This window comes from Aethalodelphis obliquidens, unplaced genomic scaffold (genome assembly GCF_003676395.1).
Source record: "Aethalodelphis obliquidens isolate GAN/ISIS:26980383/991018 unplaced genomic scaffold, ASM367639v1 scaffold8, whole genome shotgun sequence".
NCBI classification, from domain to species: Eukaryota; Metazoa; Chordata; class Mammalia; order Artiodactyla; family Delphinidae; genus Aethalodelphis; species Aethalodelphis obliquidens.
The window spans coordinates 4307183-4333618 of record NW_020837952.1 but is presented as its reverse complement, the minus strand read 5'-3'; the positions used below and the strand labels follow the sequence as shown (position 1 = coordinate 4333618).

General features: G+C 53.3%; 1 protein-coding gene and 1 long non-coding RNA gene across 2 annotated transcripts; one reads left to right on the top strand and one right to left on the bottom strand.

Annotated features, from left to right (window-relative positions):
* Nucleotides 1–7713: 7713 nt before the first annotated feature.
* LOC113620492 (uncharacterized) lies at nt 7714–12855 on the bottom strand. The gene is made up of 3 exons (XR_003432790.1): nt 11502–12855; nt 10527–10973; nt 7714–7826 (listed from the first exon to the last, which is right to left on the bottom strand). It is a non-coding gene; the product is annotated as an uncharacterized LOC113620492 (long non-coding RNA).
* A 4294-nt stretch (nt 12856–17149) lies between these two features.
* On the top strand, nt 17150–26157 carry KRT78 (keratin 78). The gene is made up of 9 exons (XM_027106385.1): nt 17150–18192; nt 18553–18767; nt 19820–19880; nt 20353–20448; nt 21286–21450; nt 21810–21935; nt 24481–24701; nt 25283–25317; nt 25397–26157. Exons 1-9 carry the CDS (start codon nt 17827–17829, stop codon nt 25654–25656), a joined length of 1545 nt encoding a protein of 514 aa, XP_026962186.1. The 5' UTR covers nt 17150–17826; the 3' UTR covers nt 25657–26157.
* Nucleotides 26158–26436: the final 279 nt, after the last annotated feature.

Here is a 26436-nt window from a genome sequence, read left to right as displayed (position 1 = left end):
GAACAGCCAGCCCAGCAGGGCAGGACAGGGGCGGAGGCCTCCGCATAGGGCGGTGCCTGCTCTGCTGGGGCTCCCACTCAGCCCCTGGGAGAGGACGCTTTCATTCTTCCAACACGCCCCTCTCTGTCCCCGAGAGCACTCACCCCATCACCTCTCCACTGTCACCTGAAATCAGGCTCCACCCTCTCTCAACAGCCTGAGCCCCAGGGTGGGCCCCCGCAATGATTTGTGCTCCGTGTGGTTGAGGGGTGCGCATGATGGCCTGGCTCTCTGGGGAGGACTTGAGGGTCGGCAGGGTGGCCCTGTCCCCACCGCTTCTCTGGGCCGGTGGATTTTGGAGGGTAGTGATGGTGAGGATTTTGTTGCTGTGCCCTGGAAGCAGCCAGAAGGGGACCACCTGCAGCTGGGGATCCCCCTCTGGGCTTAGATTCCCCTGGGCTGCACACAGCTTTCAGGCAGCTTCTCTCTACTTTCTATTTTATTTTTATTGTGGTAGGAACGCTTAACACGAGATCTACCCTCTTAAACTTTACGTGTACAGTATAGTATTGCTACAGGCACCGTGTTGGTAGCATCTAGAACTTACTCATCTGGAAACTGGACCACCCTCTACTTTGTCATGTGCTTCCCAACCCCAGCTCTCGCCAGACCCTCAGCCCTCCCCAGAGCTGGGGACATCTGTAAGTGGTTCTCTAGTCTCAGGGGACACTAGAAGGAACGCTGCCCCCAGCTCTGGGAGGGAGAGTCCTTTTCTGAGAAGCCATGGCCACAGCAAGCTAGTCTTCTACTTAAGCAGGTTCTCACTGCCCTCAGATCCCCTCCCCCCATTAACACATGAGGATACCCCTAGTAGAATAGGCTGTCAGAGCTGGAAGGGACCCTCAAGGTTACTGAATCAAGACCCGAGATGGAGGCCCCCATGTCTGAGGTCACACAGTGATTCTGTAGAAGCAGCAGTGGGATTGAAGCTGGGGCTCCTGTCTTCTCATGCAAAAAAGCCCGAGTCTCAGTGCTGGCTGTACCACTCCCCCACCCCAGCCCCCATGTCCATTTTCACAGGGCTGCGTCCCTTCTGTGTGTTGTCTGATCCTAGGAGCTGGGGAGGGGACTCGAGCAAGGAGGGGACTCGGGCCCTGTCCTCAGGGACTCCAGCCTGATGGGGGACGAGGGTGTCAGATCCAGGGAACAGAGAAGCTCAAGCCATACATGGGACCTGAACCCATCAGACTGGAAGGTCTCACAGACTTAGGGAGATTATCAGGCAGTTGCCCGGAGGAGGGATTAATTAATTAATTAATTATTTTTGGGGCTGCATTGGGTCTTTGTTGCTGCGCGCGGGCTTTCTCTGGTTGCGGTGAGTGGGGGCTACTCTTTGTTGCGGCGCATGGGCTTCTCATTGCGGTGGCTTCTCTTGTTGCAGAGCACAGGCTCTAGGCGCCTGGGCTCAGGAGTTGTGGCTCGCAGGCTCTGGAGCACAGGCTCAGGAGTTGTGGCACGTGGGCTCAGTAGTTGTGGCGCACGGGCTTAGTTGCTCCGTGGCATGTGGGATTTTCCCAGACCAGGGCTCGAACCCGTGTCCCCTGCATTGGCAGGCGGATTCTTAACCACCGTGCCGCCAAAGAAACCCCTGGAGGAGGGTTTGGAGGGAGAAGAGGAAAATGGGCAAGTCCAGGGGGGTAGCCTCTGGATCGTGGGACTGGGGGTCTTGAGGGGAGTTGATGAGGCTTACTCTGTCCCCTTTGTGGAGTAAATTTCTGCTTCCCACTGTGGGGACTGGATTTTGGGGGGTTGCCATGAGACACCAGGTGACTCTGCTTTAAATGTTACAGATGGCCAGAGGGAGGCCAGAATGTCTTGCCAGGACCAGACGTGGATGTAATGGCCTGTAATGTAACCTCCAGGGCTGGGACACTGGTCACCTTCAGTGGCTGATCTCCCTGGGGGGGCTGGGGGCGAGGGGATGAGTTCACCAATGCCTTGCCAACCTCCACTTGCCCACAACCCAGTTCAAGCTTCCTGGAGACCAGCTGGCCCTCGAGTGCGGCCGTGTCCTGCCAATGGGTCCCCAGAGGACTAGGAAGTCTTCTCAAATGCTCTGGCCTTAAGCAGACCCCTTCCTTTCCTGCTTTCAGCTTTCCTGCCCCCCTTTGCTCCCAGGGTCTGGATGAGCCAGAAGGGTAGGGCTCCCACTTGGCAAGACCCAATTTTGCTGGCTGGGGGTTTTTCAGGTGCGAATTAAAAGGAGCCACCCAGAGAGAATGACTTCATTTGTTAACACACCCACCCTTCTGCCCTGCCCTTTTTCTGCCCCCGTTCACACGCCCAGCCAAGACAGGGGCGGTGGCCAGCCCCACAGGAAAAGCAGGGTTGTGAGCCTACGTGGCTGTCAACAAGCAAACCGCAGGCTCAGAGCATTTTTGACATTCTTTTCCCCCTAGTCAAATGTTGCAGTCGCTGCATTTCCCCTGTTCCCCTCTCAGCTGAAGTGGATGGGCAGAATTGATCTGGATGGGGAGGGACCTAGGTGGCTCCCAGAGCCCCCAAAGAGCCGTACTGTGGGGAACTCCTTCCCTGGCCTGGACTCAATCCAGCTAGCTACAGCCATGTGATCTGGGGCCCCTTGGTGGGTCCACCTTCTGCACAGGCGGTGTGAGTTTCTCCCCACTTCTTCACAGTTCTCTCTGTTCCCTAAATTCTTGCAAAAGTAAAACCACGAGCCCTTCCATCCTGGGTTGCGAGATGGGGGTGTGATAGCCGAGGTGGGCACTAGTGCAGATCCAGTGGTATCTGGAGGAGAGGTGCTGGAGTGTTGCTGACTTTGCAGAGCTCCCGAAGATTCCTACCCGGTGTTTGGGCTACAATCCCCATTGACCCCTTGGTCTTGGCTGGCTGCGGGGAGGGATGTGAGTTTACGGATTCCGTCAGGATGGGGGCATGGTGTGAGTGGGTCTGCCCCCAGACTCCAGGTGCCCGGGAGCGGTGCCACAGGTCGGAGGCAAAGGAGCTGGGCGGCTGCGGCCCACGTGGAGCGGGGACGGGTCAGCGCTGGCCCCTTCCTTCCCCTCTGTTCCGGGAATTCCCTGCAGGGGTCGCCCTAAGCCAGGCTCTGGGCCAGTGGCAGCGGTACGGGCCGTCTCCAGAAGCCAGGTGCCCTCTCAGACCCTATGTCCCTGACTCGGGCTCTCTTCTCTCTCCGGGGTCCTTCAGCCCTCAGGAGTCTGGGAAAGGCCACGAGGGAGGGACAGAGACCACGTGGGGCCCAGTGGCTCTGAAGCGACAGGAGTGACAAGTGTCAGTGGCCAGACAGGACACATGCAAATGACGTGCAAATGAGCCCAGCTACCTCGCCCTGGCCAGAGCCGAGGGTGTTTTGGCCAGGTCCCTGGGGCCCTGAGAGACTTTGTCACCTGTTTTCTACCTGTCTCTGAGCTTTAGGATACCATTTTTTACTGCTCCCTCCCTCCAAGTGACTGTGCCAGGCCTGTGCTAACTGCTTTAGTTACCTCTCTTAATTGTCATGATATGTCACTGGTGGGGACCATTATCCTCATTTGTATATGGCTCCCATGGGGTTGGATTAATGTTTCCCAGTTTCTCCCTTTTGCCCTCGCAAATCACTAAGTATCAAATGCGCTTGAACAGAATGTAACAGGACCACTCCCACCCCCAGCCTCTGGAGAGCAGGGCCCTCCTGAGAAGTCCCTGAGAGTGGAGGTTCTGCTCTGTGGTCTGGCACCAAAGGGCTCCCTGGGGTCAGGTGAGGACTCTGAAGAAGTCATCTGGAGCATTCCCCTGCCTCTGTGGGGCAGCCTCTCCCTGCCGGACCTGCGTCCCCTTGACCCAGGCCCACTGCTCGTGTCTGTTGTCCTTCCCTTAATGGTGTCAGGGGTCTGACTCCAATCCCCCTTGCTGCAGCGCTGGCCTATTCCCCTGGTGGTGGGCCAGGCTCCCCAAGGAACTTTTAAAGGGGGGTTTGATGCAGTTTCTATACTCCCCTCTTGCAAAAGGCCTTCATGAAGCTGGGGGGCTGAGGGGGACACTGGTCAGTTTCCTGGAGTAGAGTCCCAGAGAGAGAGGGCCTGTGGACTGAAGCCCTGCTTCCCCAGGGGATAGACATGAGTTCTCCCTGGCACTTGGCTGCCCCTGGGGAAGCTGGGAGGGGGCTGGGGCGGGGGCCGGGGCAGTTTGCCCTGCCTTCTCCTCCAAGTGCTCTGCCCCAGCCTGGTCTCAGGACAGAACTTCCCCTCTCCAGACCCGCCCCCATCCAATTCCTCCCCTCACTTCTCCTTCATTCACCCTGCCCTGCTATCTCTCCCACCTCCCACTCCCTCCCTGGCCCCTGCCCATCTCCCGTCTCCTGGAGCTTCAGCCAGGCGCCCCCTTCTCTGTCCCCGACCCTCCGGGAACCTTGGCTGGCCACTCTGGAGACCCACAGGGTTTCTCTTTCCCACATGCCTGGGGCCTTAATGCTCTTCCCTGTTGCTGGGAATGAGGTGGCTTGAGGAATGAAGCTCTGGCACATTCCAGAGCTTGGAGGTGCTCAGATGCCCACCACCTGGGCTCTTCGGTCTGAGACCTCTGGCCCAGCAGAAGCCATGAGGCAGACGGCCCAGGCCTCCTTGCGGAAGTGATGGCACAGCGGGGTAGGTACTCTGGGGGCTCAGCCACTAGGCCTCAATTTCTACCTTAATTTCCACTCCCCACTCTGCCATCCTACATGCAACCATGTGCCACCCTCCCTAGCCAGGTGTCACAGAGGTCTGGGTCCCCCTTCTTATCCCCTCCACTCAACAATCTCTCCCCCTTGCTTCCTGAGGCCCCTCCACGCTCCCCTCCTCTGCAAGGTGCTGCCAGCTGCCCCAGCCCGCTGTTGCCCGAGTTGTTCCAGCTGGCTGAGCAGGTTTCTGTCTTTCTTTAGATTCCCCCAACCCCCCTGGTAGAGGGGGAAGAACGGAGGTGCCGATTCAGGCTGAGAACAGACAGGCAGATGCAGGCACAAACCTGAGAAAGGGTCCAGGTTGTACAGACAGACCTGGTTCAAATCCTGGCTCTGCCACCGCTGGTTGTGTGAGCTAGGGCAAGTAATGTAACTTGACTGAACCTCAGTTTCCCCATCTATAAAATGGTGTTAATTAGAAGCACAATATGTAACACACCTGGAACGTAGTAGTTGTGCATTATGTGATAACAATTCTTTTTTCTGGCTGCACCGCGCGACTTGTGGGATCTCAGTTCCCCGACCAGGGATTGAACCCCGGGCCACCGCAGTGAAGGCGCCAAGTCCTAACCACTAGGCTACCAGGGAACTCCCTAATTATTCTTTTTTTAAAAACATCTTTATTGGAGTATAATTGCTTTACAGTGGTATGTCCCTAATTATTCTTGATACATATAATAGTATTAAAAATTGAGACAACGTCCTGGAAGAGAGGTCTTCTCTTGAGCCCCTAAATGTAAGAAAGGACCCTACTTTTAAAAAAAAATTAATCAATTAATTAATTTTTGGCTGCATTGGGTCTTCGTTGTGGTGAACGGACTTCTCATTGCAGTGGCTTCTCTTGTTGTGGAGCACAGGCTCTAGGCACATGGGCTTCAGTAGTTGTAGCACACAGGCTCAGTAGTTGTGGCTCACGGACTCTAGAGCTCAGGCTCAGTAGTTGGGGTGCACGGGCTTAGTTGCTCCGTGTCATGTGGGATCTTCCCGGACCAGGGCTCGAACCCGTGTCCCCTGCATTGGCAGGTGGATTCTTAACCACTGCTCCACCAGGGAAGCCCCAGGAAGGACCCTACTTGATGTCCAACCCCTACCTCCAAGTGGCCTTTCTCTCTGAGACACCCTCCCACCTAGTCCTTTATTGGGATTTTGCCTTCTTAGGAGAGGCAGTGTGGGTTGGAGTGCTTGCCTCCTGGGAGGGGGTTGGCTGTGGGCCTTGAAGCTGGTCCCCCTCCCCCCAGCCCCAGTTCCCCTCTGCGTGGAGTTGCCAGCTACCCCTGGTTGGGCCTGCCTGGGCAGGTACGCAAAGTGCTCTCAAAGCTAGCAGAGGGGTTTAAGCGTTCTCATCAGTGGCTGGGAGCTGCCCTGGGCACCCTGGCCCTCGGAGGGGCTGGGGAGAACAGGGAGAGGGTGTGGACCTGAGCAGCCAGTGGGAGGTGGGGGGCAAAGTGTGGGTCAAGCTGGAGCTTTCCCAGGCGGGGGTAGGGGTGAGGGTGCAAAGTGGGGACGGCTGGTGCTGGTTTCCTTCCCGAGTTTCGATCAGGGGGGCGGGTTTAACGTTGGGCTCTGTTGAGCTAGCAGCTTTTCTCTAGGAAACTTGAGAGCTTTGAAGGGAGAAAAAAAGTCTCTCCCACAACAAGTCAGGGCACTGGGAAATGTTTTTCTCTGATGAAGCACTGTCTCCTGGGTCCTGGGGTGGGGCTGGGGACTGTGGACATCCACACACAACCCTCATACACACACACATCACAACACACAACCTCACAACACATTCACACCCCTCTCTCCCCTCTTTCACACACACACCCTTACATGCTGTCATACGCAAGTGTCTTCTACCATACACATTCACAGAAGCTATGTATTCACACTCTCACCCTGACGCACACTGCTAGCTTACACGTTCACACCCAAACCTGGCTTCCACAGCCCCTACATTTTTACTTGTATGCACACATATGTAGTCCTTCACGATCATGTCCAATCTCTTTTCACCTTCACGCTCACTCCCTCACATTCATTACAAGCTCCTGGCGATACACACCCTGCATGTATTCGCACGCATGTCCCTATTCTCTCTTTCTTTTACCCTGGGAGGTCGGGAGGGCACAAAAAGCCCTTCAGACCACAGTGAGAGCAGGAGTCCCAGGAAAGTCAGCCTTTAGTAGGCCAGGCCTGGTTGGTGAGTGGAGGCTCAGGAGACGATGATAATAAAAAAATAAAATAAAATAAAGCTAATAGTTGGTGGGTACTACACTGTGCTGAGTTCTGTTCTGAGCATTCTACGTGTATCATCTTGTTTGACATACACAGCAACCCTATGAAATAGGAATGATTATCCCCTTATTATAGTCGGGAATGCAGAGGCCCAGAGAGGTTAAGTGCCTTGCCTGAGGCCACACAGCTAGTCAGTAGTGGAGACAGTATCCGAACCCAGGCAGTCTGGGCCAGCTGGGACTTCTTCTTCTTCTTCTTTTTTTTTTTAACATCTTTATTGGAGTATAATTGCTTTACATACATACATATACATATGTTCCCATATCTCTTCCCTCTTGCGTCTCCCTCCCTCCCACCCTCCCTATCCCACCCCTCTAGGTAGTCACAAGCCACCTAGCTGATCTCCCTGTGCTATGCTGGGACTTTCTTAAAGTCCAGAAAAATGCCCAGAAATCACCAGGGCATTAGGTCCCCATTAGGGGGGCTGTTTGAGGCCTCTGGCCTTACATCCCCACCAGGCACCAGGAAGGCGGTGGCAGAGAAGGGACTCAGGGAGATCAGAATCAGCCCCTGCTTCTGTTCCTCCTGTTGCTGCAGGGCTGGCTCCTGCCGGGCTCCCAGGCCTGGTTCCAGTTGCGAGAACCCCGGCCGCCTGCAGGGGAAGTCAAGACTGGGAGAAGCCGGGCTCCTGCTCCTGCCTGGATGGGAACGCCGGGAATGGGGCTGTGCCCTGGTGAATCCTGGAAACATGTCTCGTTCCAGGACTACATTAGACTGCACGATCCATCAGGCCGACGGCTGGCTCCCGTGTCTGCAGCGCGCGCGTGCAGCCTCCTGTACGTGTCTGCGCGCATGCGCGTGTGCCAATGGGCTTCCAGAGCAAGGTTCAGGTCTCCTGCGGGGAAGAAATCAGACAGTGGAATTGGGGAAAAGCCCTGAGAATACATGCAAGGGAATGCTCTGAGCCATTCACTATAATCTAAGGGTATATTTATTGACACAGACGGGGAGGAAAACTGGCTAGAAATCTGTATGTGTAATATGATCCCACTTCTGGGAAATACATATTTACACGAATAAATGGTGCTTACACTATCGTAGAATACAGCACTATACTAGACATATGAATAGACATACACACACACACACACACACACACACACATCATCGTGAGATGGAAACTCCATAAAGGCATGGATTTTTATCTGTTTTTTTTTTTTTTTACTACTTTATTCTTAGCACTGGAAAAATATCTGGCACATAGAAAGTGTCCAATAAATATAGGTTTAATGAATAATGAAAGATATTTACATATGGAAAAGTCTGGAAGATTATGCACCAAAATGTTAATAGTGACTACTTCTAGGTGGTGGTATTTTGGAAGAGTTTTATTTTTTCTAATTTTGTTATCTGTTGCTTTAAATTTTTCAACAATGAATTTGTATTGTTTGTATAAAGAAAAGGAAGTGTCACCAGCTTTGGACTCTTCTTCTTCCTCCACATCTTTAAAACAGGAGCCTAGACTTTAAGAAGCACGGCAGTGGATGGGATCTGCATTTTCTCCCCCTTTCACTTGCCCATCCAACATCTTCCTGCCGGTCCTCTCCTCTTTCTGCCACTTCTCCGCCCACAAACTTCTGCTGGCACGGCTCCCCGGGCTTTTTGTGCCACCTTAGTACAAAAAGGTTTAGGTAAAGTCATTGGAACAATGGACGGGCTGACTCAGAAGCCGGGAGAAGGTCCTGGGCAGCACTCCCCCCTTGCCAGGCCAGGCTAGCAAGCAGGTGCCTCTGGGGCCAAGAGGAACTGGGCTGATGTTGCAGCAGGAAGGAGTGAGGTTAGACCCGAGAATTTCCTGACAGTCATAAGAGTCTGGAGCAGGTCAGGGAGATCACAGAGCCAGTCTCCTTTTCTGGAGAGCAGGTGGGGCACTCCCTTCTTACCTGGAGGGGATTATGTGGTGTATCTCCGCATACCGAGCACAGTGCTTGGTGCTGAGAAGCGCCCAGGAAACGTTATGGGTGGATGATAGCGTGCATGAGCTTGTTGGGATGGGGGGGCTGTGTGGGTGGGGGTTTGGGGTCCTCTTCTATAGTCTCTGTCCTAGTCTCATGGCTCTCTGCAGTGCAGGATGAAATGAGTCCTGGCTTAGTGGGCTCTAGTCCTACCCTTGCTGTGTGCTCTGGGCAGGTTGCTTGCCCTCTCTGGGCCTCAGTATCTTGTGCTATGAAACAAGGGTGTGGGATAAGATGACCTCTTAGGTCTTTCTGCTCTGACATCTGACAACAACTGGCAGGTATTATGCACGTGTGGGGCATTTTTGGTGTCAGGTCATTCTCCAGTTGTGGAGTATTGTGATCTTAACTAGCGTCTACAATTCCCAAGACCTGGTCTGTGTCGCCACGGCATACGCAGTCTGGCCCTCCTTGCCTTGCTGGCACTGAGCACGCTGCTGTCTGTGCTCCCTGGCTTGCCTGACCCTCCCTCCCCTGGACCCAACCAGTGGTTCCTGTCCTTGTCCCTTTTGTGACTCGGAGGCTCTGTGGAGCAGGGGCCCGTGATTCATCCTTTTGGGGAGTCGGCGGGCTGCAGGGCAGAGCATGCATCAGTGGGCTTAGGGATTAGATTTGGTATTAGGAGAATTTCCTAACTTTCAGGATAAATTGAGAGAGGTCCTCACTCTCCAAGTTCCCCCTCCCAATCCTGCTTTCATTACTTTTCTCTTCTGGAAGATCTCCCCAGACTAAACCTTTATTTTCCCATCCCCCAGTCCTGACAACTAACGCCACTCCTGTTTCTGGTCTTATTTCTTGGGTTTGCGTGTGTCTGGGGGTGGGACCACCTCCTCTATCAGAGGGTTTCTCAGCTTTTTTGGACAATGATCCTTAGTAAGAAATGCATTTTATATCACAGTTCTGTACACACGTACACAGACATATGCACATGGAACACAATTTTATGGTGATACACTCTGATATGTTGGTCGAGATCCATTAAATTGATTTCACAACCCACTAGTGAGTTGTAACTTGCAGTTCTGAAAATACTATTCTCTCAGACTGAAGTTCCTTGGGGATGGGGGCAGAAGATTCAACCCCCTCCCCATGCCCCATGCCCAGGGCTTAGTGCTTCAGATGGCCATGGGAGGGTTGCTGGGGAGGGGGACGGAGGAGGGGCAGGGAGCTGGTCCAGGTAAACCCCCTACCCTATCTCCCAGTCCAGGAGTTCTGCTGGGGCCTTGACCTCATTTTCCCAGGGTTGTAGGAATCCTGGAAACTTTGCCCTAGAAGTTGCCCCATGGACCTCTGGGGTGTTGGGAGGCTGTCCTTAGTAACATGCTGTATAAATATTTACCAACTCAGGAGTGGTTGCTTGCAGCAGGGCACCCAACTGGCTGAACCTGATTGGTTCAGAGTGGCAGTGGCTGCGTGCTGGGTCCTGATGGGCAAGTCTGGACCCTCAACTCAGATTTTCCCCTCTCAGCCCAGCCCTCTTTCCTCTCCCAGCTACCATCAGTTTGCTCCTAAAGATGTGTTCTTGGCTCCCACAGTCTGGGACGGGTCCCCCTCCACAGAAAGGTCTCTACCTTCCTCACCCTCGGCCAGTGGTGTGCTGGAGCCAGTTGTGCAATCTCGTGAGGGCTAACCGTGTTCACCTCTTCCCAACTCTGCAGTCAGTGACATCATGCCGGTAGCTTGAAATCAGCCATGGCGGGACCATTTATACCCTAGAAGATGGCAAACACTACAAAACAGAGACGTGTTCTCCCAACCCCGCAGACAGCCAGCTGTTACACAGCAGCCCCCACTGCCCAGGGAAGCTCAGCGAGTCCCCTCCACGGCCTCTCTCCCCGGCACGCACCAGAGGGGAAGTTTCTGGTTCTCTGTTGACTAGGGAAACACTCCTCCTATTGCAAGAAGGAGTCTTGGAGGAGGCTTCTCTTCCTGAGGAGACGATAGGATACTTAGAAGATCTGGGTTCTCGTCCTGGCTGGGCCTCTTCACGTCTTTGAGATCTTGGGCAGTTGTTTTTGTTTCTGTGTCTGTAGTGTGAATAAGAATAATCCCCACTTCTCAGATCGTGGTGAGGATTAAAGCACGTGAAACATCTACAGGGCCCGACACAGTGATTGGCACTCAGAGTCAGTATGACAATCTCTAGGTCCATCCATGTTGCTGCAAATGCCATGATTTCATTCTTTTTTTTATGGCAGAGTAATATTCCATTGTGTATATGTGTGTGTGTGTGTGTGTGTGTGTGTGCATGTGTGTGTGTATACATACCATATCTTTATCCATTCATCTGTCTATGGACATTTAGGTTGCTTCCATGTCTTGGCTATTGTAAATAGTGCTGCAATGAACGTTGGGGTGCATCAATAGAATTCTAAAAAGTGTGTTATGCATGGAAAATGGTTATTACTCCAAAGTTAGAGTTTGGCATTGTCCCTCCTCATTTCCACCCTCAACCGGGAACTTGGAGACAAACATTTAACTACTGAGCTCCCAGGAAAAGCTTTGCAAATCTTTCCTCTCCAGGCCTCTCCCTGTGGGTTTTGGGGGCTCATTACCTGGGCACGGAGGCCTGAGGAGGCAGCAGCTTGGCTCCCCTCTGGGACACCCCTTCCCTCACAATAAGCCCATTCTCTGGATGGACAGCGCCTTCCTTCATTGCCAGTGCAGTGAGGAGGGCAGGGGCTACCCGCCCCCAGCCCAGCAGGCAGGACGGTGCCAGGGCAGAGCAGGCTGGTGTGAGTGTGCTCTGCCTGGCCTGGGGAAGAGTGAAGGGCAGACCTTTCATCTCCTCCCTCGCCTCCTGTCCCGACAGGCCAAGAGAGCTGTAATTACAGGCGAGATAGAAATCAGCCACATCTGATGGGTGCTACGCCCTCCTTGCCCTCCCTGGCTTTGGGAAACTTCGAATAGGGACGAGATTGACCTGTGTTCTCTGTAGGCCGACAGCACATGGAGGAATGTTTTACATTTTAATAGTTATGTTTTATTTGAATATGAATTCAAAAAAATTAGAACCAGCACGCAAAAGCTACATTTTCAAGGATATTACGGCTTAGGGTCAGGATAAGAAAGAAGTGAACTGATTTAGCTTTGATTTAAAGAAAATATTAAGTATATACTAGTACATCTGGCTTTACAAAACGGCGCGATGATGGAGGTTGAGTGTGAGTGGCTGATGTTTGGGAGACTCAGGAGATTCTGGGTCAGAATCTGGCATGTATTTCCCAGCTGCAAAAGCAGAGCTGAGGGAAGGTTCCATTGTGCCTAGATCGGGGAAGTCATGGGGTGTCCGTGGTGGGGGAGGGGAGGCTGACTAAAGGCAGGCCCGAGACACTTGAGCCTTTTCTGTCCAGTTCCCCTCAAACAGGACAGGACACTAACCAACCCCTTCGTTGCCCTGCGAAAGCTAGGAAGACCCGAATGGGTGTGGGTAGCCCCGCCTCATCTTGCCCCAGGAGATGACTTCTGTTCTTCTGGGACGTGCCCAAAATAAGCACTCCTGCCGCTGCTGCTTCGAGAAGATGGCCAGAACCACAAGACCTGTACATGCGTCTACAGTGGAGACTCCAACACTTTACTGCACTTACTGGTTTTCAAATAGATTCCCCACTTCTCTCCCACTCCCCTTCCTGACTGCAAACACCTCGAAGGCAGGGACTTTCATTAAATTTTGTTTAACCTGGGCTGGCATGGTGTCTGGCACCTGGTAGTGCTTAATTAATGTTGATCATGGATGAATGTTGAGAAATGAGTTCACTTTTGGATCTGCTGTGTGACCTCGGGCAAGTCATTCTACCTCTCTGGGCTTCAGTTGGTTAAGGTGTCCTTCAATACTGACATTCCCAGGTCTCTGAGAGGAGCACAGTGAGGTGGTTAAGTGCAAAGACTCTGGAGTCCAACTATCTCTGTTCAAATCCTGGCTCTGTCACTTACTAGCTGTGTGGCCTTGGGAAAATTATTTGTTCCCTCTGCAAGGTGGTGATAATCATAGTACCAACTTCATAGGGTTGTTAGTATCAAATGCTTACCATATGTAGAGTTCTTAGATAAAAGTACAGGTGGGTAGATTCCCAAACAGCTGAGCATAGCATCCAAAGGACATACACTGGGAGGATGTAAAACTGCAGAGGAAGGGTTTCTAGTGGCATGCCACAAGGCTCTGTCCTTGTTTTCCTCCAAGGACAAGAGGAGAGTCCAGGTAAAAAGAGGAATCCCTCACTATTACACCAACATGCCCACTTGCAGCCCAGTGCACTCTTTCTCAGATCGTTTCCCCCATTCTTTGTTCATACGTGTATTCTCCACGGGACTATATATTCTTTCAGGATGGGGATGGCGCCTTATCCATCTTATGTCTCCTGTATCATTTAACTCAGTGCTCAGCCCACAGCAGGAGCTCAATAACACACACACACACACACACACACTACCATGTTTGCTTGCTCCCAACCTTGTGGGGGAGTGAGATGGGGAGTGATCAGTGCTTTGGAGAACAGAATTGAGATTCACAAGGATATCCAGGGGTTAAAAGATGGAAGGAAATCAACAAGATGAAATTGAATGGGGAATCATTCATTTAACAAGTATTTACTGAGCACCTACTGTATGTCAGGCAGTGTTCTAGGTGCAGAGGTTACGGAAGTGAGCAAAGAGACCAAATCCCAACCTTTGTGGAAATGATATTCTAGTGCAGGAAGACTGACAAACAAAATGAGTAAGTGAAATATACGGTATGTTAGGGAGCGCTAAGTGCTAAATGGAAAGAGATAAAGCAGGGAAGGGGTAAGAAGTGTCAGATGAAGGATGGCCTCAGCGTCGCACTTTTGGTTTAGGACAACCAGAGAAATTGACTTGTAGCTCTACGGGGATCTGGGAAGGAGCATTCCAGGAAGAGGGAACAGCCAGTGCAAAGGCCCTGAGGCAGGAGTGCTCCTGGCATGTTCGAGAATAAATTAGGGGCTAAACTAGATTAGGCCTCTTTCATGCCCTGTACTTTTCTCTCCTTATCATAATTGCAATCAAATACGTATCTAATTACCTGTTCTGTGTCTGTTTCTCTACTAGACTCTAAGCTTTCTTGGTGCAGGGGCTGGGCCTTGTTCTCTGCTAAATTCCTAACTCTCAGCATAGGCCCCGGCACATAGAAGGTGCTCAATCATATCTTGTTGAGTCAATAAATAAATGTGGATAAATGGCTATTGGGTCAAAAAATCCGCTTCACAAGCAGAACAGGCTTGAGGGCAATTAGAGAGAAAGAGATTGAGGAGTTGTAGCTGTGGCCAGGGGTGAACTCAGGGTGGAGCAGTAAGAGAAGGGGCTGCTGGGGAGCTACAAGAAGCTGCATTGGCCAGGGCATTCTCGAAGGCAGGACTGGGGTGGGCAGGGACTGTAGAGCATGAGGTGTGGTTGAGCAGTAGTCCCCAACTTTTTGGCACCAGGGACCGGTTTCATGGAACACAATTTTTCCACTGATGGGGACAGGGGATGGTTTTGGGATGATTCAAGCGCATTACATTTATTGTGCACTTTATTTCTATTATTATTACATTGTAATATATAATGAAATAATTATACAACTCACCATAACACAGAGTCAGTGGGAGCCATGAGCTTGTTTTCCTGCTACTAGATGGTCCCGTCTGGGGGTGATGGGAGACAGTGACACCCAGGGTGCGTTGCTTATGTCCAGTTTACTCTAAGTCGCAGCTTAATTGTCACTTGCCCCTCACTGATAGGGTTTCGATATGAGTCTGCAAGCAACTGATTTATTATGGTCTCTGTGCAGTCCGACCTCTTTGCTAATGATAATCTGTATTTGCAGCCGCTCCCCAGGGCTAGCATCACCGCCTCAGCCCCACCTCAGATCATCAGGCATTAGATTCTCATAAGAAGCACGCAGCCTAGATCCCTCGCATGGGCAGTTCACAGTAGGGTTCACGCTCCTATGAGAATCTAATGGCGCTGCTGACCTGACAGGAGGCGGAGCTCAGGCGGTAATTCGAGCAATGGGACCGACTGTAAATACAGATGAAGCTTCGCTTGCTCACCTGCTGCTCACCTCCTACTGTGTACCTGCTGTGGACAAGTAGCGGTTCATGGCCTGGTTCCTAACAGGCCATGGACAGCTACTGGTCCGTGGTCCGGGGGTTGGGGACCCCTGTGGTTGAGGATGGTTGACCTGGAACAGGGGATTTAACCCAATAGATAAAACCCACTAGAACCTTTGCATGCTGGGTTTAACGTTAAGTTCACGATTCCAGCCATTTGGACTTTTGCTGCTGCGTGATCGGGGTCCCTCTGCGTACCTTTGTGTGTACCACTCAGCCTCCGAGGGGCCTGGCATTCAAACGTCCAAGCCATTTTTTCATTCTCTCCATCACAGCATGATTTTTTTTTTAAATAGGGGAAAACATGTGTTCCAGCAGTGTTTGAGAACTCACGGGGATTCATGAAGGTCCCTGGCTGTAACTGTCATGGATAAGAATTCATCTCTTAAACAAGTACTTTGGATGCCTAGCGTAAGCCAGACCCTGAGCTCGATGGAGGGGTGGACAAGGCAGGCGTTGTGGAGTCATGATCAAAAGTTTGTTTAGTGGGCTGCTCTGTGGGGCAGTGGTCTGAGCTGGGTGGGAGCCCTGGCTCCAGCCTGATCAGCTGTGTAGGTGGCCTTGAGCCAGTCACTCAAACCACAGAGTGACAGGTCAAAGTAGGCTTTGCGGTCATCTGGTGCAATCTCTTAGGTTACTCAAGGCTGCACAGTCTTTGCACCCTGCACTACACCCTATGGGTCCTCAGAGTTCTTAAGTGTGAAACAAGGGCATTGTACCGGAGGACCCTGAAGCTCTCTGGCTCTAATGTTCTGTAATATTACAAACAAGGGGAAGTTCCAGGGAGGTACATTAGGCCCCGTTCCAAGTGTGACCTCTGCCCTTCACCCTCAGTGCCAGTGGAGAGGGGTGGTAGACTCCAGCCCACGGAGATCTTTCTTAAGAATGTTTGTGGGAGGAAGGCACCCGGCCCTCCTTGCCTCTGCAGAGTGGTCCCCAGGGGGTAGGGTTTGGAGGTGGGTCCTCAGTGGGATTCAACCCATTTTCCAGATTCTCTTTCTAGACTCTGAGGCTGCTCCACGTTGCCTCCTCTCTCCTCTGTGTCCCTGAATCTCTGCTTGGATCATTTCTCTCCTCTTCTCTTCCTCACCTGAGCCTTCAGTCCCTTGATCTCCTTTGTTTTCCCCACAGAAGGCCTGACCTCGTCATCTGTCATTCAGTTTCCTTCCGGGATGCCATCTGCCAGATGGAGTTTCTAATCCTCTGGAGGGAGGGGAGATGCGCTCACCATTGTCTGGTCCCGGGGGGTGGAACATCTATGGGACTGTTTGCATTGCTAGGACTGACTTCCTCATAGCACATCTCTTGAGTGTTTATTAGGCTGAGTCTCTGTTTGTCCTGGCTTTGAGTTGCATTATCAAAGGCCCAGTATCCCAGCTTCAGGGTGCATCAGGCTCTAAGAAAGCGGGGGAGGGACAGGGAGAAATAGCCCTCCCGCCTTGTAAAGAAGACATTTTGGAAATTTCTAAAAATCAGAGATGCCGGCCCTCCTTGCCAGCAGTGGGAGGGCAGCAGTGCAGGTGGCTGGATGCCTCCCATCACGGGTCCTCCACCGGGTGGGAGGCCTGCTGAATGATGAACCTTGGGGCTCCTCCAATTAGCAGACACTCAGGGCGGAGACGGACTCTATCCTGCAAGCGAGCCTCAAAATTCCTGTTTTTGCTCCCAGTCCCCGGGGAAGGCATGTCTCTAAATGTACATTTTATTTCAGAGCCTGGGATCCTCTGATGTGTAACTTGACAGGCACAGTGCTGGACCCAAGTGGATGTGCCTAGTGCTGTGTGTTTGTGAAAGGGACACAGGCTGGGCTTGGAAATGCTCCATTCGCCGCCCCCCCGGGTGCAGATGGCTGGTTTGAGTGGGGTGGCGCCTCATGGATGATTGCTGGGTTGGGCAAGAAGAGGGACTTGGGTACCTTGTTTTTCTGTTTCATTTCCAAATCCTGCAGTGTCTTTTACTTATTTATTTATTTATTTTTGCGGTACGCGGGCCTCTCACTGTTGTGGCCTCTCCCGTTGTGGAGCACAGGCTCTGGACGCGCAGGCTCAGTAGTTGTGGCTCACGGGCCCAGCCGCTCCGCGGCACGTGGGATCTTCCCGGACCGGGGCACGAACCCATGTCCCCTGCATCGGCAGGCGGACTCTCAACCACTGCACCACCAGGGAAGCCCTGCAGTGTCTTTTAGCTAACGATGACAATAACACCTCTATTAGCCTCCTGGCTTCTCCTGTGCTGCAAAGTGCCTTCCTCCTCCTCCTCTCGAATGTAGACCCTCCCTCGGGAAGATGCACTCCTCTGTCCAGCATCTGCAGGGCACTCAAGGGCTCCATCTGAACCCCCTCCATCTTCTTTTCCCTTTGAATGTGCCTCCCTTCTTCCCCATCTCCTCCTCCAGGAAGCCTTCCTTGAATGACCCTCAGGAAGTTTGCTCAGGGCCATCTCCCCCCATCCCCCAGCACTGAAATCCAGGTCTCTGGCTACTTCCTGGTCTTCAGAATGTGCCCATCCCTCCTATAGCCTGGGAGCTCTGAGGGCAGGCTCTGGGTCTCTTCCTTGGGCTCTGCACTTGCCAGGCACCTATTCCCCAGGCGTGTCAGAAGAGGCCAGCTGGAGTCAGTGACAGACACACTCAGGCCAAGAGCATCTTGCTCTCCAAGACCCAGCCCAGGCACGGGAGGAGATAAAAGTCTTGTGCCGTCCCGGGGCCTCAGGGCAGGAACACACACACCTTGAGGATCCTCTGTCTGTAGCTGTGAAACCTTCAGTCTCTGCCATGTCTCTCTCTCCCTGCCGGGCCCAGAGGGGCTTCAGTGCTTGCTCAGCCTGTTCTGCTCGCTCGGGGGGCCGAGGCAGGGTCAACTTCAGCAGCAGGAGCCTCAGTTCCTTTGGGGGGTGCCAAGGAGGCTCTCGTGGGAGGGCCTGGGGTTCAAGGGGAAGGCTAGGGGTGAGGTATGGGGAGGGGATCGGTGGGCCTGGGCTTTCCCCGTGCCCTCCGGGAGGCATCCAGGAAGTGGCCATCAACCAGAATCTGCTGACCCCACTGAAGATTGAGATCGACCCCCAGTTCCAGGTGGTTCAGACTCAGCAGACCCAACAGATCAGAACCCTCAACAACCAGTTTGCTTCTTTCATTGACAAGGTGAGGGTGAACTCAGCTAAGCCCCTGTCTCTGTGACTCCCTCGAGGAACTGTTCTCGATGGACTTGGGAATGGGGAAGTCTGGTCTCCTACTAGTTTTCTAATCACTTCTGCAGCAAGGAAGTCCCTCCTGTGGTCTAACTGGAGGCTCTCTGGTTATGCTGAGGCTCTGTTTAATTAGTGTTTTGAAATTCCCTTTATAAAAATGTCATTATAATTCATTTAGTGTGTTGGAAAATATTTATCAAAGGCCTTAAAGGCTCCGGGCTGGCTAGAGGGTTGCTCAGGCTTTATTTCCCAGAGGCTGTGCCCAGGGAGTCTGGCAGGGGCTTGCCTCAGGGACCCGCTGTTTGTGCTGTAGGTGCGGTTCCTGGAGCAGCAGAACAAGGTCCTGGAGACCAAGTGGGACTTGCTGCAGCAGCAGGAGTTGAGTGACAGTCCCCAGGCCCTGCAGTCTTTCTTCCAGGCCTGTCTGTTCCAGCTCAGGAAGCAGCTGGAGCAGCTGCAGGGAGAACGGGTGTCTCTGGACGCCGAGCTGAAGTCCTGCCAGTACCAGCAGGAGGAGTATAAAGCCAAGTAGGCAAAACGCAGCATCCCCATGGGCCCTGGATGGGGGCTGGGAGGGCTTGAATCAGGCTGTCAGCCAGAGGGTATCTCACTGCTGAGCTCCCAGGGTCACATGACCGGCCTCCCCTCTAGCCCCTCCGCATCCCCATTCCCTCTGATTCTCAGGGGGCCCCACCTGCTGCAAGTAAGTGGTCCCACAGCCCCTGATACCCAGGACTGGAGAGCCTCGATTCTAGCAGGCCCCAGTTACGAGGGCCACATTTCTGGTCAAGGCTGGGAGGGGCTTATTAACAATGCCTATGTGGGTTCTTTTCTTGAGAAAGTTCTGTTGAGCAGGCTGTGGGTCAAAGTGACTCAGACATTCTCTGGTCTCAGAGGTGGAAGAGAATTCATTAGTGGGAACATCCCTAGGCCTGTGGCATGACTCACAGGTAGGCTGTGGTTCTGGGTTCCCCGCCAGGTGACCTGGTGGTATGGAGAGAGCCCTGGACCAACAGGAGGCTTGGGGTTAGTGACTGTGAGCAAGGAATAGCTGTGTGGCCTTGGGCAAGGCATCTTACCTTTCCCAGCCTCAGTTTCCATATCTGTGGACTGGGAAAATGCCACTTGCCTTTCTTACCTTCCAGAAACATTGGCAGCATTGCTCCAGGACACAGGTGGAAGGTCCTGGAAAGATTGGGGCCAGGAGACCTGTGTTTTAGATCTGCTTGGGCCACCTAATTATCTAGGACTTGGGCACATCTTGTAATCTCTCTAATAAAATCCAAAATGCCTGCTTCAGATGATGATTGTGAGTGGCAAGTGAGAAGAGTGTTTGAATGTGCCTTAGAAACATGAAGCAAAGTCACCTGATGTCACAAGTCGACCTGGGCTGAAAGAGTGAAGAGGGACATAAGACATGACAAAGCTTCCTGATGGAAGAGTAGAGAAGCAGGCTGGTGGCGTGTCCTGCTTTGGAGCATCTAAAGCAGAGTGGCCTTTGCAGGGAGGGTGTACTTGGAGAGGGGCCTGGGCTCTGATGCCGGCACTCCAGGCAGCGTCTTTCTATACTTACTTGGCAGGTATGAACGGGAGGCCCACAGGTGCGCCACACTGGAGAAAGACTTCGTGGTCCTCAAAAAGGTGAGGGTGGGGTCAGCTGCTCTACCCGAATCCCGAGCATCCACCGTGCACAGAGCCCAGTCCTGGGCTGGGAGGGCAGTGGGTGGGAGATCCTCACGCACGACATGCTGTCACACTGCCTATAGGGACCCTCTGAGGAAATGGGACGTCTACGTAGACGCAGGGGGACCCCAGGACAAGATCCAACTGAGGGACTATGTGATGAGCCCTGGTGTCACTGTGGGAGAGGGTGGGGAGGGAGTGGAAGAAACAGGACTGGTTAGGATGAATCAGGGAAGGCTTCCTGAAGGTGGTGTGGGTCAGTGTCAGGCAAAAGAGAGAGCAGGGCAGGGCGGGGCTGGAGGAGGAAGGAATGGGAGCTGGAGATGGCCATGGGGTGGGTGTTGGGCAGTGTGTGAACAGAACTCTTGGGTCAGAGTGGGACCCCCAAAGAGGGAGTGGGGGTATATGGCTTTTATCTTCCTGTCCCCAGGATGTGGACGGAGTTCTCTCGAGCAAGATGGAGTTGGAAGGCAAGGTGGAGGCTCTGAAAGAGTACATCTGCTTCTTGAGGCGTCTGTATGAAGAAGTATGGATCACTAAGGGCAGAAGTGATGGTCTGCCGGGGGCAGGTGGGCGGGAGGGAAGAGGACAGGGTGGGCAGGTTCCTGTGGCAATAGTGGGAGTGGCTGGGAGGTGAAGCCTGGTTAGAGTGAATTAGATGCCGGTCATTCAGTCCTTTGATAAACAGTTACTGAGAATGTACCATGTGAATTACTAGGTATTGGGGATACACCAGTGAACAACCAGACAAAAATCATGAAGCTTGCTTTCTATTGGGAGACAGACAATAAACACTAGACCTAGTAAATAAATAAATAAATGACCACGTATGTTAGAAAGTGATAAATACTGTGGGAATAAGGAAAATTAGAACAGGGAAAGGAGGATTGGGAATGTGGCAGGGGGGTAGGGCAGGTGGCGATTTCAGATAGGGTGGTTGGCATGGCCTTATTTAGAAGACAAAATCTGAGCCAAGATCTGAAAGAAGTGAGGAAGACAGACACACAGTGGGGAATCTGGGATTCCAGGCAGAGGGTGCTGGTGTCTTTGAGGAAATGCAAGGAGGCTGCTGTGACTGGAGCAATGGGAACAAGAGAGAGGATGTGTTAGGAGGTCAGGGGAGTGATGGGGACCAGGTGATTTCAGACCCTGCCGGACACGTTCCTTTAATGTCCACGAGTCGTTGGACAGCCCTCAATTCCAGAAAAGGACACAGCCCCACAGAGGGCAGGGTGTGCTCATTGTCACCCGGCACGAAGGAGGGCTGCCTCCGAAGGAAGAGGGCACTCTGCCCACCTGCCCGGGGCTCCAAGGGGAAAGGGAGCTGGGGGGCCAACGGACACTGAGTCAGTCTTCCCCACAGGAGCTGGGCCAGCTGCAGACCCAGGCCAGCGACATGTCTGTGGTGTTGTCCATGGAAAACAACCGCCACCTGGACTTCAGAGACCTCATCACCGAGGTCTGTGCCCGGTACGAGGAGATCGCTGGGACCAGCAAAGCCGAGGCCGAGATGCTGTACCAGACCAAGGTGCCAGGGCCGGGGGACAGGCACCATGCTGGAAATGGCTGGGTCTCCCTGCCTGCCCCCCCAGGGTGGTCGTCCACCTTGGTCCCGTTGGGCAGTTGTAATAACCTCTCTGAAGCATCAGGGCTGGGTGGGCACCATGTTTCCCCTCTCCAGGAGGGAGGCAATGCAGGGAAACTGTGGGAGATGAGCCCAGACTTCCGCAACCATATCCCACAGTGTCCTGGTTTTCCAAGCGTTTTAACCCGCTTCCCAAATGAGGATGTGAGGAGGCAGAGAACCGGGGCCATGGTGTTCCTCATGGTCTTGGGGTCAAAGGTGAGGGTCCTCTCCACTGACGGTGTCACCCCATCCCCCATCAGTACCGGGAGCTTCAGGTGTCTGCCCAGCTTCACGGGGACCAAATGAAGGGGACCAAAGTCCAGATCACTCAGCTGCAGCAGGCAATTCAGAAGCTGCAGAGTCAGACTGAGAACCTCAAAAAGCAGGTGAGGGTGCCAGAGCCCCCAAGCCCTCTGTCTTACCACCTTTGTGCCAGGGTCACTGCTGGGTTTGTGTGAAACTTTGATAACTGGCTGGGGGTTTGGCTAATTTGGGGTGGAGAGAACTTCAAGCCCCGTTTCAGAGGCGTTCAGCTCTCCTCCTGGGAATTCTAGCTGCATGGGCTCTGCACTGCCAACCCTGGCCCCAGCCCTCACGCTGCATTCCGTGTCTACATGCACATCTTGCTTTCAGCTCCTTGGGGAGAGGGTTAATTCATCTCTTTTCTTATCTCTTCTTTTGATACTTACTCGTCAAGCCCAGTAAGGACTCTAAGGCCACACGCTGAATTTCCTGGTCCCGTGTTAGGGAGGGAGAGTACCAGGATCTCAGGGAGCGGGGGACATGGGCAGGACGGTGGGGTGCCGAGACCCCCTTAGGGTCAGGTGATGCTGTGGGTGTGAGGAGCTGGGAGAGGTGGAGGGAGAAAATGGCAAGGGCAGGGAGGTGGGTTCCTGCTTCTCCTGGAGACCTGACTTCTAGGTGTGAGGATTACAGATTCTTAAGTTTTCAAGTGTCTTTGCCCTCACTTTCCCCAAGCCCAAAGCATCGTTTTTTTGGGATCAACAGAGGGTTGAGAGCTGAGACCACAGAGTCTGGCGGTTTCCTCAAGCACTTCAGCCTGACTCGCAAGCCATGGGTGGCCTGTCCACATGCAAGCACAGACCATTCAAAGGCCAGACTCAGTCTCCAACCATTCTGACCTGCTCTCCTTCGGAGTGTGAGGAAGGACCTGAGATGAGGGTGACCAGGTCCTATTACTCAATTTGCTGCCACGGTGTTTTGCCCATAAATGTGGACTTTTTGCTCTGGAAGCTTTGGGGTTCTCTGGGGGTGTCTGATAAGATGCAGATTCCTGGGCTTCCCACCAGAGAGAGGGAATCTGAGTCTCTAAAGGTGGAGCCAAGAGGGCTTCCCTGGTGGCGCAGTGGTTGAGAGTCCACCTGCTGATTCAGGGGACACGGGTTCGTGCCCCGGTCCGGGAAGATCCCACATGCCGTGGAGCGGCTGCGCCCGGTGAGCCATGGCTGCTGAGCCTGCGCGTCCGGAGCCTGTGCTCCGCAACGGGAGAGGCCACAACAGTGAGAGGCCCACGTACCGCAAAAAAAAAAAAAAAAAAAGGTGGAGGCAAGAAACCTGCTTTCTCAACCAAGTTCACCCAGGTGACAATGAAGTGCGTGGAGTCTCAGAGACCAGTGGCCAGTACTTAGGAGAGTCACTATGTCCCCATGTCTGGGAAACACAGTCCCCCCTGCATAGCAAGGTGCCTTTCCTGGGAGAATCCTTCTTGGGGTCACAGCCCCCTCTCACTCCTCCTTTTCATGCACAAGCCTGATGAACTGAGGCTACAGTAAGAGCGGTGGACTGGACCTCAGCTGTTCTGGGTTAGGGTCTCAGCTCCGCCACTCACCTCCTTTCCGAGTCTCAGTTTCTTCACCTGTAGAATGGAGACCCTGTTCCTCATCCATGGGGTGCTTTGTGGTAAGTGAAAGAGAGCCTTTAGGGAATGTCTTCTTTCTTGAACCGAACGTGAGGGAAAATCAACTAGATGGCTGATTGGACAGGGATGCTGTCCTTCCTCTAGGAGTTTTCTGTCGGATTGGAGAGGTGAGCACAGAGAATGTTTTTCAGACCCCAAACTGAGGCCCATGAGACTCTGACAACATCAGGATAAAGTATTTGAAATGGGGCTGTTCCAAAAGCCTCAAGGACACGTGGCCCTCAAGAGGAGACTTGTAGGTAATGACCCGTACGGGACGGGAAGAGCTTTAAGTACCCTAGGAGAGAGAAAGTGCTGCAGGGAAGGTGCTGAGGGTCGACAGGGTGGGGAGAAATAGGGGAAGATCATGGGAGAAAGTGGAGAAGGAGCTGCATTCATTTCCTGTGGCTGCCGTACAAAGTGTCACAGACTTGGTGGCTTGAGAGAGCAGAAATCTATTCTGTAAGTTCTGGAGGGTAGAAGTCTGAACTCAGGTGCGGGCAGCCACACTCACTCTGAAGGAGCTGGGGGAATCCTTCCTCACCTCTTCCTGGCCTCTGGTGGCTCCGGAATTTCCTTGGCATTCCTCGTCTGGTGGTGCATCACTCCCATTTCTGCCTCCATCTTCACACGGCGTCATCTCAGTGTCTGTCTCATCTTTTTCTTGGACACCAGCCACTGGATATAGGGCTCACCCTAAATACAGTGTGATAGCATCTTGAGATCCTTAACTAATTACATCTGCAAAGACCCTATCTCCAAATAAGATTATTTTCTGAAGTTCTTGATGGACCTGACGTTTTTGAGATGCTACTTAACGCACTCTGGGAGTTAAAGAAGCAGAAGAGGCAATACTCTCTTTGACAATGAGAAGAGCTGGCCATGGCCAGGAATAATTTTGAGCTCTTGAGATTATGGTCCATCTCAGCCTTTAAGTTATAGCCACAGTAGGTGCTTTGGGAGTCTGTGTCGGGCTTACAGCCACTTCCTCCCTTATTTCTACCCCTCTCTAGAATGCCAAACTGCAGGCTGCCATCGCCCATGCCGAGCAGCGTGGGGAGCTGGCCCTCAAGGATGCTCAGACCAAGCTGGCCGAGCTGGAGGCCGCTCTGAGAACCGCCAAGCAGGACGTGGCGCTGCTGTTGCGCGAGTACCAGGAGCTGATGAGCTCGAAGCTCTCCTTGGATGTGGAGATCGCCACCTACCGCAGGCTGCTGGAGGGCGAGGAGAGCAGGTGGGGCTGGTCAGAGGGCCCTGAGGATGTGTGACGGAGGTGGGGGTGGGGGAATGCAAGGCCAACACAGAGTGCTGAGAGATTTCTTTCTTTCTTTCAAAATAAATTTATTTATTTATTTTTGGCTGCGTTGGGTCTCCGTTGCTGCAAGCGGGCTTCCTCTAGTTGTGGCGAGCGGGGGCTACTCTTCATTGCGGTGCACGGTCTTCTCATTGCGGTGGCTCCTCTTGTTGCGGAGCACGGGCTCTAGGTGCGTGGGCTCAGTAGTTGTGGCACACGGGCTCAGTTGCTCTGCAGCGTGTGGGTTCTTCCCGGACCAGGGCTCGAACCTGTGTCCTCTGCATTGGCAAGCAGATTCTCAACCACTGAGCCACCAGGGAAGCCCCTAGGATGCTGAGAGGTTTCTTGCCGCTGTGAGCCACCGGGGGCCACCCATTCTGCTGGGAGGGATTTAAAATTGGGGACTGAGGATTTTATCTGCTCAGAGGGTGGCGAGCTGCTCTAAGAGGCTTAAAAGCACCTGGGAGCATATTTTCTGCAGCCCTTCTTAGCATTTCTTCCTCTCGTCCTTTTGCCCCCAGGACGTCTGGGGAGTACACCGGTCAAGTCACTATCTGTGAGTATCAGGGGACTTTGGGAGAGGGGCCCCATGGGGAATCGAGGACCTGCTGTGACCCTGGTGCCTTTCCTGGCAGCTGTTGGGGAAGGCAGCACCATCGTGTCTGAAGGAGCAGATGGTGGCCTGGTGGGCACTTGTGGACTCGGAGGCGGGAATGGCAGCTTTGGGTCCAGCCGCTCCAGCATCGTGACCGGTGACTCCAACGTCATCCTGGGCTCTGGGCAGGGCCCTGTCTTGGGCTCTTGCTCTGTGTCCGGCTCTGGCTCCAGCTCCACCTGCCACACCATCCTGAAGAAGACGGTCGAGTCAAGTCTGAAGACGTCCATCACATACTGAGTGACTCGGAGGCCATTTGCTCCTCCCGCCCTCCCGCCTTCCTGAGCCCTCTCAGCTCTTCTCCCACTCTTATCACTCCCATCCCTGCATGGCCAGCTCTGTGTCCACTGCCCACAGCCCGAGCCAGCCCACAGGGGGCTCTGCAGAAGTCAGTCGGGTCCGGCCTGCTGTTCTGAATGCTTGCCCAGTCTGGCCTTGTTCCGCGTACTGATTTGCATCTCATTTGTCCGCTGCCTACACTAACCAAGGAGCACAGCGCCGAGCCTCCAGCCAGGCTCGTCCTCTCCTCTCTCCACAGCCTTCAGCCGAGCTAGGAAAACTCCTGGTTGGGCTTGGCCAGACTGCATCCGCATCCCATGGGAGAGGCCTGAGGCCCACTGACAAGAGCCTGAGGGCTGGAACCAAGGGACACCATCCTTGCCCTCTTCAGCAGCCTCTGGGCCTCCATTTCTGTATTTCTGTCCAATTATTTCCTGTGAAATAAAGCAGCACCCAGTTCTCCTGGTAGTGGGTCTTCCTTTCGCTCTCCCTCCCCCTCCCGCCTCCCTCCCTCCCATAAATTTGATTGAGTGCCAGGACTAGGGCTACTCTGGCAAACAAGATCAGACCTATTGTGCCCTCCTAATGTGTCTTTCTCACCCCTTCTGTTCCTGGTGTCTCCTGCACAACCCCTCTGTGCTGAGGTCCTCTGTGTTCTGTCACTTCATCCAGTCCCCTCCCAGTGATGTGCTGGCTCCAGCTCCACCCAGGGTGGCAAACCTGGGTCTTGTCACCTCACCC

Coding starts and splice junctions, on each gene's coding strand:
- KRT78 (XM_027106385.1), top strand. CDS start 17,827: ATGTCTCTCTCTCCCTGCCGGGCCCAGAGGGGCTTCAGTGCTTGCTCA. Junction 20,449..21,285: donor TGAGGCGTCTGTATGAAGAA/GTATGGATCACT, acceptor TCTTCCCCACAG/GAGCTGGGCCAGCTGCAGAC. Junction 25,318..25,396: donor CACCGGTCAAGTCACTATCT/GTGAGTATCAGG, acceptor CTTTCCTGGCAG/CTGTTGGGGAAGGCAGCACC.